The following is a 14,471-nucleotide window of genomic DNA, read 5'->3' as shown; positions in this document are numbered from 1 at the left end:
TGTTGAGAGACCACTCGCCGTGGTCTATGGTTGTTCTGCTTAGGTAGTCCGCTTCCCAGTTCTGGACTCCTGGAATAAACACTGCTGATATTAATGGAACTGTCCATTCTGCCCATGACGGGATGCGTGCTACCTCGTTCATTGCCCCCCTGCTGCGAGTTCCTCCCTGTTTGTTGATATACGCCACGGCTGTGGCGTTGTCGGATTGAATCTTGACTGGCAAAGAAGTTAATAGTGGTGTCAATCCCTCTAGTGCTAGGGCGATAGCCCGCAGTTCGAGCACATTGATGGGAAGTTGACTCTCCAGTGGAGACCAAATCCCCTGAAGATTGTTTGCTCTGTAAACTGCTCCCCAGCCTTTGAGGCTGGCATCTGTAGTTACAATCTCCCACTGGGGAAGAGACCAATTGCGGCCTCTTTGTAAATTTTCTGGTGGGGTCCACCATGTCAGTTTTTCGCGTGTTGTTTCCTCTATTGGTATCATTTGTAAATCCTTGTGGTTCTTGTTCCAGTGAGTTAGGAAGTTGTGTTGAAGGGGTCACATGTGGAACCTGGCAAAGGGAATGGCCTCAGGCTGATACCATGAGGCCTAGTAGATGCAGGCAGTCCTCTGCTGACCTCTCTCTCCTTGTTAAAGGAAAACTATACCCCCCAAACAATGTAGGTCTCTATTAAAAGATAGTGAGTAAAACAGCTCATGTGTAAAACCCTGCTTCATGTAAATGAACCATTATCATAATAATATACTTTTTTAGTAGTATGTGCCATTGGGTAATCCTAAATAGAAAATTGCCATTTTAAAAAATAAGGGCCTCCCCCTGAGATCGTAAGATTCACTGTGTAAACATACAAACCACATGTAAGGTCACATGAGCCAATTAACAGACAGAGTTCTGCCTTTTGCTTCAACACTTCTTCCTGTTACAGTTAGTGTTGTAGTATTTCTGGTCAGGTGATCTCTGAGGCAGCACAGATAGAGTCACGAAATGGTGGTTCAAGGCAAGAGATGTAAAAGGTTAATATATTATTTATGTAAATATATATTCCAGTTTGGTAAGATTCTTTAATATGTCATTCAATTTGATATAAACAATCTGTTTCTTTAAGTATTCATTTTGGGGGTATAGTTTTCCTTTAAGAAGGTCTGAGTTGTGGAAATCAATTTGATGATCTTCTCTTGAGTTTAGGACACTTTTTGTGAGTTGAACAAGAGTCCCAGAAACAGAGTTGTCTGGCAGGGTATTAGACAGCTCTTGTTGGTGTTGAGAATCCACCCATGTTGAGTGAGTACTTGTATGCACGTGCATACGTGTCCCTGGCTGATTGTACCTCTGATGGTGCTGTTATCAATAGGTTGTCTAAACAAGGAATGACGTATATTCCCAGGGATCTGAGGTAGGCCACAATTGGTGCTAGAATACGTGGTGCAGTACAAAGGCCAAAGGGCAATGAAGTGAATTGGTAATGTTGGTCGTTAATGGCAAACCGGAGGTACTGTCTGGACACCGGGTGTATTGGGATGTGGAGGTAGGCTTCTTGTAAATCTATTGACGTCATGAATATGTTGGGTTCCATGGATGCTATCATTGATTTTATGGACTCCATCTTGAATTTTTTGTTGTGAACCATGCTGTTCAGTGGTTTCAGATTTAGGATGGGTCTGAAGGTTCCCTCTTTTTTTTGGTACTAGAAAGAGGTTGGAGTAGACAGCAGTTTGAGTTTAGAAGCAGTGTCACCAGTCCAGTGGCAAAGCCAGAGTGCACGTCTTTCTACTGTGGTATTAGAAGTTGCCTTTGCTGCCAGCTTGACTACTTCAATGGCTGCCGCCCCTAGGAATGCCAGTGCTATTGCTAATTTGTCTACCTGCAACTGAAGCTGTTGTTGTGAGGATGGTGGTTGGTGTGCTAATTCTAGGGCCCAGTGTCTAACTGTATGGGCTAAACCCGCTGAAGCAACTGCAGGGCGTAATGTGGCTGCAGTCTGAATATAAGCCTTCTTTAATGTTGATTCCATGCGTCGGTCTAAAGGGTCCTTGAATGCGGCCTCTTCTGCCGGTAGTGCAGTCTGCCTGGAAAGGTGAGCCACCTCTGAATCAACTTTGGGAGCCCTATCCCCTTTCTTCTCGTATTCTTCTGGTACTGGGAAGGTGTTGAAGAATCTCTGTGTGATGGCAATGCATCTATCTGGGTGGCTCCATTCAGCCGACAGCTTGGGTAATTGACTTAAACACTGGAAATGTTGATTTGGACTTTTTGTGTCCCCCTAGGAGTTTATCTGTACTGTTTCATCCTTGATTTCAAGTGTCTCTAACATCTTTTGAGACTTCTGGGTTTACTAGTGATTGTTTCTCTTCCTCAGAGTCACTGTCTGATGTGGTATTTGAATTATCAGATTTGTCTGATGGTAGCTGAGGAAGTATCTCCTCCTCTGAGTCAGAAACCAACCCATCCTCTGAGTCTGATGAATCAGAAGGGATAGTTGTTTTACGCTTTCGCGGTTCTCTGGATGTGGATGGCGGAATCTTATTCATAATCCATTGGATAAAATCTACAAATTGATGTGGTGTTGGTGGCCGTGACTGGGGTACAGGACTAGGGTCCCGTAAGGTGGAAGTTAGAACGTCAGTGATCCCTGGTGGTAAAATTGATGTATGTAAGGGGTTTGGTGCGCTCAGTCGATACTCTGTCCCCAATACCTAGATAAGAAAAAGGTATATAGTGCAGTACAGCCAATGTTTCCTTATTCAAAAATGCTAAACGGAGCTACTCACAATTTTGAATTGATTAATAGGCATTGGGTTGGCTCACTCGCGCTGGAATCAGTCTTTGGTTCACACCTGCGACAGACAACTATAATGGTGCAATATTGTTACAGTAGCAAAGGTTTTTTTGGAGTTGGTAGTACTCACCGAGTGTCGGTTACGTATAAGCGTTTCTTAGGTGTGTGTTTGCAGCGCAGAATGCCGTCTCGCACTAGGTGTCTAGCGCGCGGTGATGGAGTCTTCACTTTCCGTGTTGTTCCTTGGCGCTATGGATGTTATTAGCCGCAGTGTTCCGGTATGATCGGTGAGTGCAGATCGATAGCTCCAATTTAAAACTTGGCTGTCAGCACGATGAATGGTGCATTCCTAGATGTCACTTACATGCGCCTCTGTAGCTGGGAGTCTTTCGGCGTGCTGGTGTAGATTCACCAGCGGTGTATTTGAAGCAGTGTACAAAAATTCTTAAGACTTCAAGGGGGATAGTAATCGACTTGGCTAGCAAATATAATAAAATTATTTATTTATTTCAACAAATAAAAGCCCAACGCGTTTCGTATATCATATACTTCATCAGGGGTAGACGCCATGTTTTTTCTTGGTGTATAAGTAGCTTCCATGATTGCTCATTTGCCTAATTACATAATTGATTCAATGCAGCTGTAATGGTATTAACAAATTGCATATAAAATTGAATTAGATTTATACATTATTGAAAATAGTAAAAATGTTAAATATAGTAAAAATATAAAACTGTTGTAAACTTCAGATAATAAGTCAGTCAGTTAGAAAACATTTCAAATCGATGTCTATATTTGAGTCAGTTAGAAAACATTTCAAATCGATGTCTATATTTAGACCTTGTGGGACCACAAGGTCTAAATATAGACATCGATTTGAAATGTTTTCTAACTGACTGACTTATTATCTGAAGTTTACAACAGTTTTATATTTTTACTATATTTAACATTTTTACTATTTTCAATAATGTATAAATCTAATTCAATTTTATATGCAATTTGTTAATACCATTACAGCTGCATTGAATCAATTATGTAATTAGGCAAATGAGCAATCATGGAAGCTACTTATACACCAAGAAAAAACATGGCGTCTACCCCTGATGAAGTATATGATATACGAAACGCGTTGGGCTTTTATTTGTTGAAATAAATAAATAATTTTATTATATTTGCTAGCCAAGTCGATTACTATCCCCCTTGAAGTCTTAAGAATTTTTGTACACTGCTTCAAATACACCGCTGGTGAATCTACACCAGCACGCCGAAAGACTCCCAGCTACAGAGGCGCATGTAAGTGACATCTAGGAATGCACCATTCATCGTGCTGACAGCCAAGTTTTAAATTGGAGCTATCGATCTGCACTCACCGATCATACCGGAACACTGCGGCTAATAACATCCATAGCGCCAAGGAACAACGCGGAAAGTGAAGACTCCATCACCGCGCGCTAGACACCTAGTGCGAGACGGCATTCTGCGCTGCAAACACACACCTAAGAAACGCTTATACGTAACCGACACTCGGTGAGTACTACCAACTCCAAAAAAACCTTTGCTACTGTAACAATATTGCACCATTATAGTTGTCTGTCGCAGGTGTGAACCAAAGACTGATTCCAGCGCGAGTGAGCCAACCCAATGCCTATTAATCAATTCAAAATTGTGAGTAGCTCCGTTTAGCATTTTTTAATAAGGATACATTGGCTGTACTGCACTATATACCTTTTTCTTATCTAGGTATTGGGGACAGAGTATCGACTGAGCGCACCAAACCCCTTACATATTAATTTAGTATAACTTTGCGGATCAGGTGGACCCGCATAAACCCTTTGGTGCAGAAAGCAAGAACTTGTACATAATTTGGACTGAGCGCAGCACTCACAACTACTGCATATAATAAAATTGATGTAGATAGAGTGATAGCTGCAGGTGGAGTGATACCACGAGTGCTGGTCCCTGGGGCAGGTGTGTTTGGAGCTGAGTCTACCCCATCAGGTTGCTGAAGGGGGTGAGGAGATAAGATTGGTGCTTCCAAGGAATCTGAACTCCTAGTGGTTCTGCAGTCAGAACAATAGTTCTTTTCAGCTTTTCTCAGGGAGTGTCTACATTTTCTGCATTTTGGCAACTTGTCTGTTTTTTTTTTTTTTTAAAAAAAACCCTTGGCTCCCTTTTCTTGACTGTGTGTATCTCTGCCCTTAATTCAGTAAGATAATCTGCCCTCTCCATGATCTTGTGCGGAAAAGGGTTAAAAACAGTGTAACTCGCAGTGCCCGCTGAATCCTGAGAAATTATGCCTGTGAAACTGGCCTCACGTTGCTTCTTCTGTATGGATATGCTCTTGTGCGGCTAAAACGAATGACCGCGTTACTGATCGCAGTTAGTGTAGTGCCGCGAGTGACATAAGTGCGTTATCTACGTGGTCTCTAGTTTCAGAGTGAGTTTAGTTAGACGCACCGCCCAATGACGTCAGTGCAGCTTTACCCGGCTCGCGCCAGGAACTATATCCCGGTACACTGGGGAAGAGTATTTACAGCTGCCTGAAATATGGATACCGTGCAGAAAGTACCCGCTTGTATCCCTTACCTAGTAAGTCTCCCTTCAGAGTGTCATGGGAATCTACCCGTGTTGAGTACGGTGGAGGGAGATAATGCCATTTTTACCCTGCTCTAGGCAGCATCAGCGTGCCCCAGTAGTAAATAGACTTGCATTTTCCTCTTTCTGCTACGTGAACAGCCCAGCGTGTTCAGCAGAAAATGGGCTCTAATTATGTGCCACAGTCTAGACAGCTCTGCGTGTCTATATATTTGCCCAAGTGTAAGTGTCAATTTTGCTCCTGTCACACTCCTATGGATAGCTCAGCATATCCTGAGTGTAGGCACTAGCTCCTCCTGTAAAGAAAAGTAAATAAAAGAAAATAATAAATGACAAAAGAACAAAAACATTTTTTTAAACTGTCCTCCACCTCCGAAGCAAGACAAAAAACTGGGGGAAGATGGTGGAGCCAACTCGTATATCATGGAGGAGGAGGAGGAGCCAAGAGGCATCAATCTTTCTGTCCTGCCTCCAGAGGTGAATCAAGACAAAACCCTGACGTCTGCACTGACAGGAGGGCCGACTAGAGAAAGTCATTATTTTTATAGGCAATCAGTGCTGTGTGTAAGTTCCAAACTAAAACCCCAGCATGCAACATCGGCTCTCCAGCTATACACCCCTGTAGCCTTTTAGAAGTGAGGAATTGCACTTTAATCCCCATGAGAGCAGGAGCTTTCAAACTGATGGAAACCACAACTCCCAGAATTCCACATCAACTTGCAGGTGAGGGAGAATGCTAGGAGTAGAATAGGTGGAGGGCCATGCGTTTGATACCACTGCTGCCTGTGTACCTGGCAGTGGGTACCAGAGTGGATCACAGTAGCGTTTTTACATGATTGCAGGGTTGGACTGGAGCAGGGCCCCCCCCCGCATACCGTGCATCTGTTTATTTGGGGCTCGGCCGATTAGGGGAACAGGTCTGGGCAGGAGAAGGCCCATGAGGGCTGGGGCCCAGTCCGACCCTGCAAGGTTGACCATTATAATAAATCATCAGTCATCAAAGGGGAAATATGAATACACAATATGTGACTTTTTGGCCCAAAATGTATCTGTACTATGTAAAGTTCCAGTGGAGACCTAGTTGGGTAACAATTTGTTTCTGCCTTAACATTCTAGCATTTATGTACATGGTTCCCTGACTACAGATAGGATGCAGGTCTTTAGCAATGTAAAGAGTTATCAGCAACTCCACCTCAGACTTCGTCACTTAGGGTAATGTTCCAATTGCTGTTTGTTTTACTATAGACTCCTGGAAGCTTAGTTTCAGCATTAGTTAAGGTGGATCTCTGTGACTACACTTTTTTACTTGGAACTATGGCTGAATATTTTAACATATATAACGTTGGTAGTAGCTAAGCTGGCATTGAGAAGACGTTGGGCTCTAAATATCCTGTGCAATCCACAGTTTACCAGATATTCATCACGTGTATAGCGAGTTCCCTATAACCTGAGTTCTGTGCTGCCCAAAGAATGAAGCAAATTAAAGATCGGATGGTAAAGGGGCCTCTGCAGATCTTAACATTTGCTGGAAAATGTCACATTTATACCTAAAGAAGTGATGCAGAGAGACATTGTATCTGCCCCATTGGCCCCTAGAGTTAGAAAGTGGCTGAACAGAAAATGGTTCATTTGCACCATATTCTGTATTTGTGCAGCTATTGGGGCCAGTTTGTCTTCCATAATTTACTTTAAATGGTTCTGATTTTGTCATTTTAACTAATACGTGAGCTCTCTGTAACCCAGGTGGCCAAGGGACAAATATGTAACTCAAATATTATATAAATATATTCCCCCAAACCACAATCTTACGACTAGAGGCCCAGTATCTCAGTATGGAAACCACAAGTGCTAAAGTAATTCAAGAAACTAGTCATTTTAGGAATTGTCCAAATACCAAATTTCTGTCCCAAATATGAGTAAATCTGTCCAAGAAAATACCTTTTTTAAAGGCTTTTTAAAACTTCACTGCTTGGTGCTTTGTATTTGAAAATCGTGTCCCAAATTTGAGTAATTAAACTCCTATAACTTTGCACAATCTGAAAATATATGTGTTGGCTTCAGTTACCCAAGGCATTATAAGTTGCACAACGGAGTCGCTACTCTGCATTTTTCAGCAGGTAAAGTGACGGCTTCTGTTTGGCGAGTCCCTGGTGAAACAGTTCAGGAGGCCTGTAGAGGGAGCCTGGCATTGTCTTTATTGTGTTTTATTCTTTTTTAACTTGGAAAACAGCTTCTAAAACAAATTCTAGATATAGCAGCCAATGAAGTAATATCCTAAACATAAAATATACTCAAGTTATATAATGAGGAGCCCTATATTTATCTGTCAAGGGGCATTCTCAGCAACACAAAGGTAAGATTTAGGCTGGTATAGGTTTAGTATACAATATCATGTAATATCTCCACATCAGACAGATTTTATGGATGGTGAAGACCAGAGCAGCTGTACGAGCTTCACAGGACTCCCCTACAACACTGTAATATTCTGTAACTTATACAAATTTAGGATAATGTTAACAGCAATGACACAATACTTTGTCTTGCCTTCCGGATAGCTCTTTATTCCATGTTGTTTATGCTTTTTTTTTTTGGTATTTTTCTTCCTTTAATGAATTTACTTATTTTTTTGCCTGTGCCTCACAACATTACTCAGAAATGACAGATGGTCATCTGCATTTTACATTCATTTCACGGATATGAGCAAGGATTCCAGGTACCCAGCATTTATGATGGGAAAACATTAAAAAAAATATATATATTTTGTTCACCGAACCAGAGGTTGATCTATAGTGAAAGTCCCCCAAACCTTTTGCAGAACATACCAAGGATATAACGGTCATGAGTTCAACAAAAGTTCATGTTGGGTGAACTGAAGTGCCATAGATTGAACATGATATGAGCAGCTTTAAAGGGAAAGAAGAGGGGTTTTGTTATGTCAAGAGTCATCACTAAACTTCTCAGCAGTTTCAAGTACCTGGGAAAGGGGACCAAAGATTTATCCAGCAGCTCTAACCAGTCTTTGGATATGGGATGCGGATTTCCCAGCAATGTAGTTCTACCCAAGAGTTACTTATGGCAAGATAACTTCTTCTAAAAGACTTATCATGGATAAATTCCAGCACTGGAGGGTTAGTTAGAAGTGCTTGGTTAAGTGGTTTTGACACAGAAAATGAAGGCAATCAGGAGGGTATCGGGAGTGGAGGAGGTTGTGGCACATCAAGGATGAACAACTGGTTAGACAAGGCTTAATTCTTGCTTACCCTCAACCTCATGTGTGTCTTTAATGAAGGAAGTCCGGGCCCTTCTGAAGAGTAGCAACCAAGGATTCTCTACAATTTGGCACCCTAAATGGAGCATTTTCATTCAGTTTACATATGTACCACCCAAGGGGATAAAGAAAGAAATTCCTAAAGGAGTCAGGAAAGTGCTGAACTAGTTCTTTAACCACATTTGTTTCTTAATGCCCAACAAAGAGCTAGGTTATAAACAGGAATCCCAGTGTAAGTGCAGATCATGGCTGTCCAAGAAATCCGTGGAAAAGACACTGGGGGTAAATGTGCTAAGTGGAGTCAGATTCATAGCTGGAGGCTCAGACAGCTCAAGCCAGTCCATACCATCCAAAGGAGGCTCTGAAATGTCTAATCCTAGGGAGTTTCCTATAGGGGAGAAGTGCAGATCGGATGTGTCCATAGGGGAGGGTGGGTGATCTAGGATGGCCAAGCTGCTCAGCATCTGACTATGGAGGTCATCAATAAGAGGCATAGAAGATGGACCATCTTGGTGCCCCCGTAGCAGTGGTGTGCCCGTTGAGCTCTCCAGGAAATCCTCCAGCCTTCCTAGTGCAGAGTGAATGGGTGAAGGGGGTGGGGCCATTTCAACCTGTGGCACCATTTGTGCAGCTTGGTGACTTGGAGATGTCTGTTTAAGACATGGCACCAGATAATCTTTGAATTCTGAAGGGATGTCTGTCAAAAATGTACAAATAAACAGTTTATTGGAAGGTTCGCCGGGATTCTGTCATGATTTTTATGATGTCGTTTTTATTTCTAAATGACACTGTTTACACTGCAAATAATTTTTTTTAGTTGTAATATTGGTGTGTAGGCAGTCATCTCAGGTCATTTTGCCTGGTCATGTGCTATCAGAAAGAGCCAGCACTTTAGGATGGAACTGCTTTCTGGCAGGCTGTTGTTTCTCCTACTCAATGTAACTGAATGTGTCGCAATGGAACCTGGATTTTACTATTGAGTAGGGATGCATCGAATCCAGGATTCGGTTCAGGAGTCGGCCAGGATTCGGCATTTTTCAGCAGGATTCAGCCGAATCCTTGTGCCCAGTTGAACCAAATCCGAATCCTAATTTGCATATGCAAATTAGGGGCAGGGAGGGAAATCGCGTGACTTTTTGTCAGAAAACAAGGAAGTAAAAAATGTTTTCCCCTTCCCATCCCTAATTTGCATATGCAAATATATCTTTCACAAAGGATTCGGGGGTTCGGGCCAAATCCAAAATAGTGGATTTGGTGTTCCCTACTATTGTGCGCTGTTCTTATATTTACCTGCCCCCGTGAGGCAACTTCGGAAAAAAACAAAGTGCCATCCTGTTGGCGATTTATATTTTAGCAGGCAGGAAAGCAGTTCGGGGAGATTAGTTGCCCGAAGAAGAGGTGATTCACGACTAATCTCCCTGAATCTCCACTTGTGTCTCTGCCCTTAGGCTGCTGGGTAGGAAAGGGAGGGGTAATATCACTCCAAACTTGCAGTACAGCAGTAAAGAGTGACTGAAGTTTATCAAAACAGTAGTCACATAACCGGGGGAGCTGGGAAACTGACAATATGTCTAGCCCCATGTCAGATTTCAAAATTGAATATAAAAAAATCTGTTTGCTCTTTTGCGAAATTGATGTCAGTGTAGAATTTTGCTGGAGCAGCACTATTAACTTATCGCGGTCTACAGCATACATGATTTGCAAATTTTATCTTTCGTATTTCTGTGGTTTTCAGTTAACACTTTGTTCTGCCACTGTCTTACCCTGACACTATCATGCGACTGCTCGAATGTGGCGTATGGGTAAAACAGGTTGTGGACCCCTACTCCAAATAACCAATTCTGAAGTGTAGTAACGTGCTTACCTAAATTCTTGATCAAAACATCAAAAAAGTCTACTGCTTGGAGGCATCCTGGGCGACCATCCTTAAATATAAAGAGAAGAATGAGATTAGAGCACAGCCCTGGGTACAGTCTGATTTCTCAGTGGTTCCATCAGGATGATTACCTCACAACTGTTGGGCTGCTGTTTCATGGCTTCATCATATCCAGGGGGATTTTTTGACCATTGGGGTGAAGAATGGGTCAAAAAAATACTGTGTGGTGGGGGCTCAGGCTCTGGTTGTTGGGGTGGGGTTGCTGGAGATTCATTATGCACCAGCTTCTAAGAAATATAAAATGTTACAATTGAAGACGGAAGTGTAGTGCATTAGAATCTCAATCATTAGGAGACAGAGATGATCGATAACTAAAAGCTATAAAATGGGGGGGGGGAATTACATCAAACTGCTGAAAACAAAATTTACAGGTGAAGAGAAAATAAATGAGAAGTTGGAGAAGAAAACAAACAGAAATAGAAGCACTGATCAATAAAGGAAAGGGAGCAGTCGAGTACAGGTATGGGATCCGTTATCTGGAAACCCGATATCCAGAAAGCTTGAATTATGGCAAGGCGGTCTCCCATAGACTCCATTATAATGAAATAATCCAAATTTTTAAAATTGATTTCCTTTTTCTCTGTACTAATAAAACAGTAACATTGTACTTGATCCCAACTAAGATATAATAAATCCTTATTGGAAGCAAAACCAGCCTATTGGGTTTATTTAATGTTTACATGATTCTTTTAGTAGACTTAGGTTAAGGGCACACGGGCAGATTCGGTCGCCCGGGTGACAAATCGCCTCTTCTTCAGGTTGACAATCTCCCCAAACTGCCTTCCCCTACCTTCCCGCTGTCTATAATGAAAAATTGCCAGTGGGATGGCACTCGTGGCACTTCGTTTTCCGAAGTCACACGAGGAAACTTTGGGAGACTTCGGAAAACAAAGCACCGTGAGTGCCATCCCGCTGGTGACTTTTTATTATAGTCGAGGGGAAGGCAGTCCGGGGAGAATGTCACCCCAAAGAAGGAGATTTGTTGCCGGGACGACTAATCTACCCGTGTGCCCTTACTCTTAAAGGGCATGTAAAGGCAAAAATACACAAAATCCCATTTTTACTTTTTTAATGAAAAAGAAACCTATCTCCAATATATTTTAACTAAATAATGTGTACCGTTTTTACAAGAAACCTGACTGTATGCAGTGAAATTCTCCCTTCATTTACTGCTGTGGATAGGAATAGTCAGACGGTCCCTAACTGCTGAGCAGGGAAACAATCATACTTATGAACAGCAGGGGGAGCCCCCGCCTTACTTCCCAGCCATGCAGAACTCAAGCAGCTTTGTTTGTTTCCATGTAGGGCAGTTGGCGACTGTGTAGAGATTTGTGTTGGATTTTATTTTTGCCTTTACATCCCCTTTAATGTTTCCAACTCCAGCTGCAGGGACAGAGATCATGGAGTCAGATTTAAACAGATAAACTGGGATTCTATTTGGAGGATTATTTTGCTTCAGCCACTGGTTCTGCAGAGTTGGAGAAAGTTTGTATCAACAATACAAAAACTATAAAATACACATTTGGTTACATGACAACACAGGACCCAGTGCAGTCTGTATATTCTGATTATTAATCAGTCTTGCTGTATTGGCTTCTGGCAGATATTATTTGACTTGTGCTGTTTTGATCATTTATGACGATCCCTAAGCAGCCCAGACCACACTGAGCATGTGCACAGTCTCGGTCTTGCAAAGATGTTTAAAGGAAAACTATAGCCCCCAAACAATGTAGGTCTCTATAAAAAGATATTGCATAAAACAGCTCATATGTAAAACCCTGCTTCATGTAAATGAACCATTTTCATAATAATATACTTTTCTAGTAGTATGTGCCATTGGGTAATCATATATAGAAAATTGCCATTTTAAAAAACAAGGGCCGCCCCCTGGGATCGTAGGATTCACTGTACTCACAAACATACCAACAAACCATACATGTTAGGTCACATGAGCCAATTAACAGACAGAGTTGTGTCTTTTGCTTCCTCACTTCTTCCTGTTACAGTTAGAGTTGAAGTATTTCTGGTCAGGTGATCTCTGAGGCAGCACACAGACCATCACGAAATGGTGGCTCAAGGCAAGAGATGTAAAAGGGCAAGATTTACTTAAATATATATTCCAGTTTGGTGAGATTCTTTAATATACCACTTAATATGATATGAACTATCTGTTGCTTAAGTGTTCATTTTGGGGGTATAGTTTTCCTTTAACAAAGTTACGAGATGGTGACCCCCTGTAGCCAACTTTGAAAGCATAAATCATTTGTTTAATTAGGCTTGTGGTGCAGTAAGTTCATGTTTATATTTAGTATACAAAATACAGCATTTCTAGCCTTATTCTATTTTAGACTTTATACATGCCCTTTAAGGTATGAAGATCCAAATTACGGAAAGGTCCTTTACACGGAAAGCCCCAGGTCCATTCTGGATAACAGGTCCTATACCTGTACTGGGAACAGGGAGAATAAAGGGAGACGTCACCTGCTTCTGTAAGGAGTCCGAAGCTTCCCCATGCCATTTCTGGAATCCATTCATGTTTAACATGGGCTGTAGATTAGAAGGGGACAATGACAAAACAGTTCCTGGCACAAGCTGCAGGGCAGGCTTCTGATTCTGTAGGAAGAGAATAAATCAAAGTACATTTACATGCTACATTTTTACTGCATCTGTCCAAATTTCTATGCACTTATTCACTCTTAGAAGATTTGCAATTATGCCGACAGAACAGAGCGAGTTGTTTTAGCAACTCCCTTGTATCTTTGTTTCTGTAGAAATAGCCCATGTTTAAACATGCAGCATTAAATGCGGGAGGGTTTACCTGGAGTGCACAGCAGCTGAGGAGCACCTCTTGCTTTGGCAGCGAGTTGTTAGGGTGGAGGGATGATGGGGGGGTCGGAACTTTCTGTGTAAGTTAGAAAATACCACAAGCTAAATAACAGCGAAAGCACAAATAGGGACATGAAATGTCATGTAGAAATATAATGACTGTTTCACCAAATAACCCCAAAAACGCGATATTACATCACAAACAAGGTTTATTGTTGTCCAGCTGGATACAAACATGAGTGGTGCCCTAGAAAATCCTACAAAATCCTGGATCCCTTGATCTGTAACTCCTTCACTAGGGCAAAATCTGAACTAGTACAAGTTACCCATGGCAACCAAATCTCAATTACCGCCCATGCCAAAATATGTCCAGTCTTAATAAATGAGTCAGAGCGTGTTCATTATTCACCCGTAACCTGTAATTTGAATTATAATGGAAGCTGTAGACACATTAGGGGTTTATCCCCAAATAAAAAATGTCCATTACGTTCAACCATTTGCTCAAATTATTGTTACCTAATTTCTAGCAGATCCAATGAAAGTAGCAAGACTGGCCAAGTGTGGTTACGGCATGCAAATCAATTGTACCTCATTGTTTTCTTGCTTTTCTATTGTAAGTGATATAAAAAAAAAAGTCCAAATATGGACACCATAAGTGTGTTAATACTACTAATACTACTGTTAATACTACTAGTCTAGTCTAGTTGACTGGCTGGCAGGATGATTTAATAATGTAGTCACCAGAAAAATGTTCTAGTGTTAAAATATTTCAAATAAATGCAGTGGTGAGCAAAAATTAAAAAAACAAGCAATTGTTTATGTGAACATGGCAATTAGGGCACTAATTAATGTTTTTTCTGTACTTTTGCTCTCTCATTTTTCACCTTGTAATGGTCAGGGACTCTGTAAACGGATACATTAGTTGATATATCTTATCTTTGGTGCTGCTGAGCTGAAATCCTTTCCGTTTCATTAGGGCAGAGACACACCTGGAGATTCGGGGAGATTAGTCGCCCGGCGACAAATTGCGACTAATCTCCCGAACTGCTTTCCCGCCGGGTAGAATCT

General features: G+C 41.6%; 1 protein-coding gene and 1 long non-coding RNA gene across 14 annotated transcripts in view; one reads left to right on the top strand and one right to left on the bottom strand.

Annotated features, from left to right (window-relative positions):
• The first annotated feature begins 1,068 nt into the window (after positions 1 to 1,068).
• LOC121393340 lies at positions 1,069 to 9,377 on the top strand. The gene is made up of 2 exons (XR_005960995.1): positions 1,069 to 2,652; positions 4,693 to 9,377. It is a non-coding gene; the product is annotated as an uncharacterized LOC121393340 (long non-coding RNA).
• mrtfa.S (myocardin related transcription factor A S homeolog) overlaps positions 7,953 to 14,471 on the bottom strand; it is a 68,756-nt gene continuing 62,237 nt past the window's right edge. For 6 of the 13 annotated variants that reach the window (XM_018259478.2, XM_018259480.2, XM_018259484.2 and 3 more), the window contains 5 exons: positions 13,396 to 13,479; positions 13,059 to 13,190; positions 10,649 to 10,804; positions 10,506 to 10,566; positions 7,953 to 9,338 (listed from right to left, as the gene is read on the bottom strand). In XM_018259478.2, the coding sequence (XP_018114967.1) occupies positions 8,854 to 9,338; positions 10,506 to 10,566; positions 10,649 to 10,804; positions 13,059 to 13,190; positions 13,396 to 13,479 (918 nt within the window). In that variant the 3' untranslated portion in view covers positions 7,953 to 8,853. 13 annotated transcript variants of the gene reach the window in all.

The sequence above is a fragment of the Xenopus laevis genome, chromosome 4S, assembly GCF_017654675.1.
Source record: "Xenopus laevis strain J_2021 chromosome 4S, Xenopus_laevis_v10.1, whole genome shotgun sequence".
Taxonomy (NCBI): Eukaryota; Metazoa; Chordata; class Amphibia; order Anura; family Pipidae; genus Xenopus; species Xenopus laevis.
Note: the sequence above shows the minus strand (reverse complement) of the source record. Positions and strands in the feature narration are given on the sequence as shown.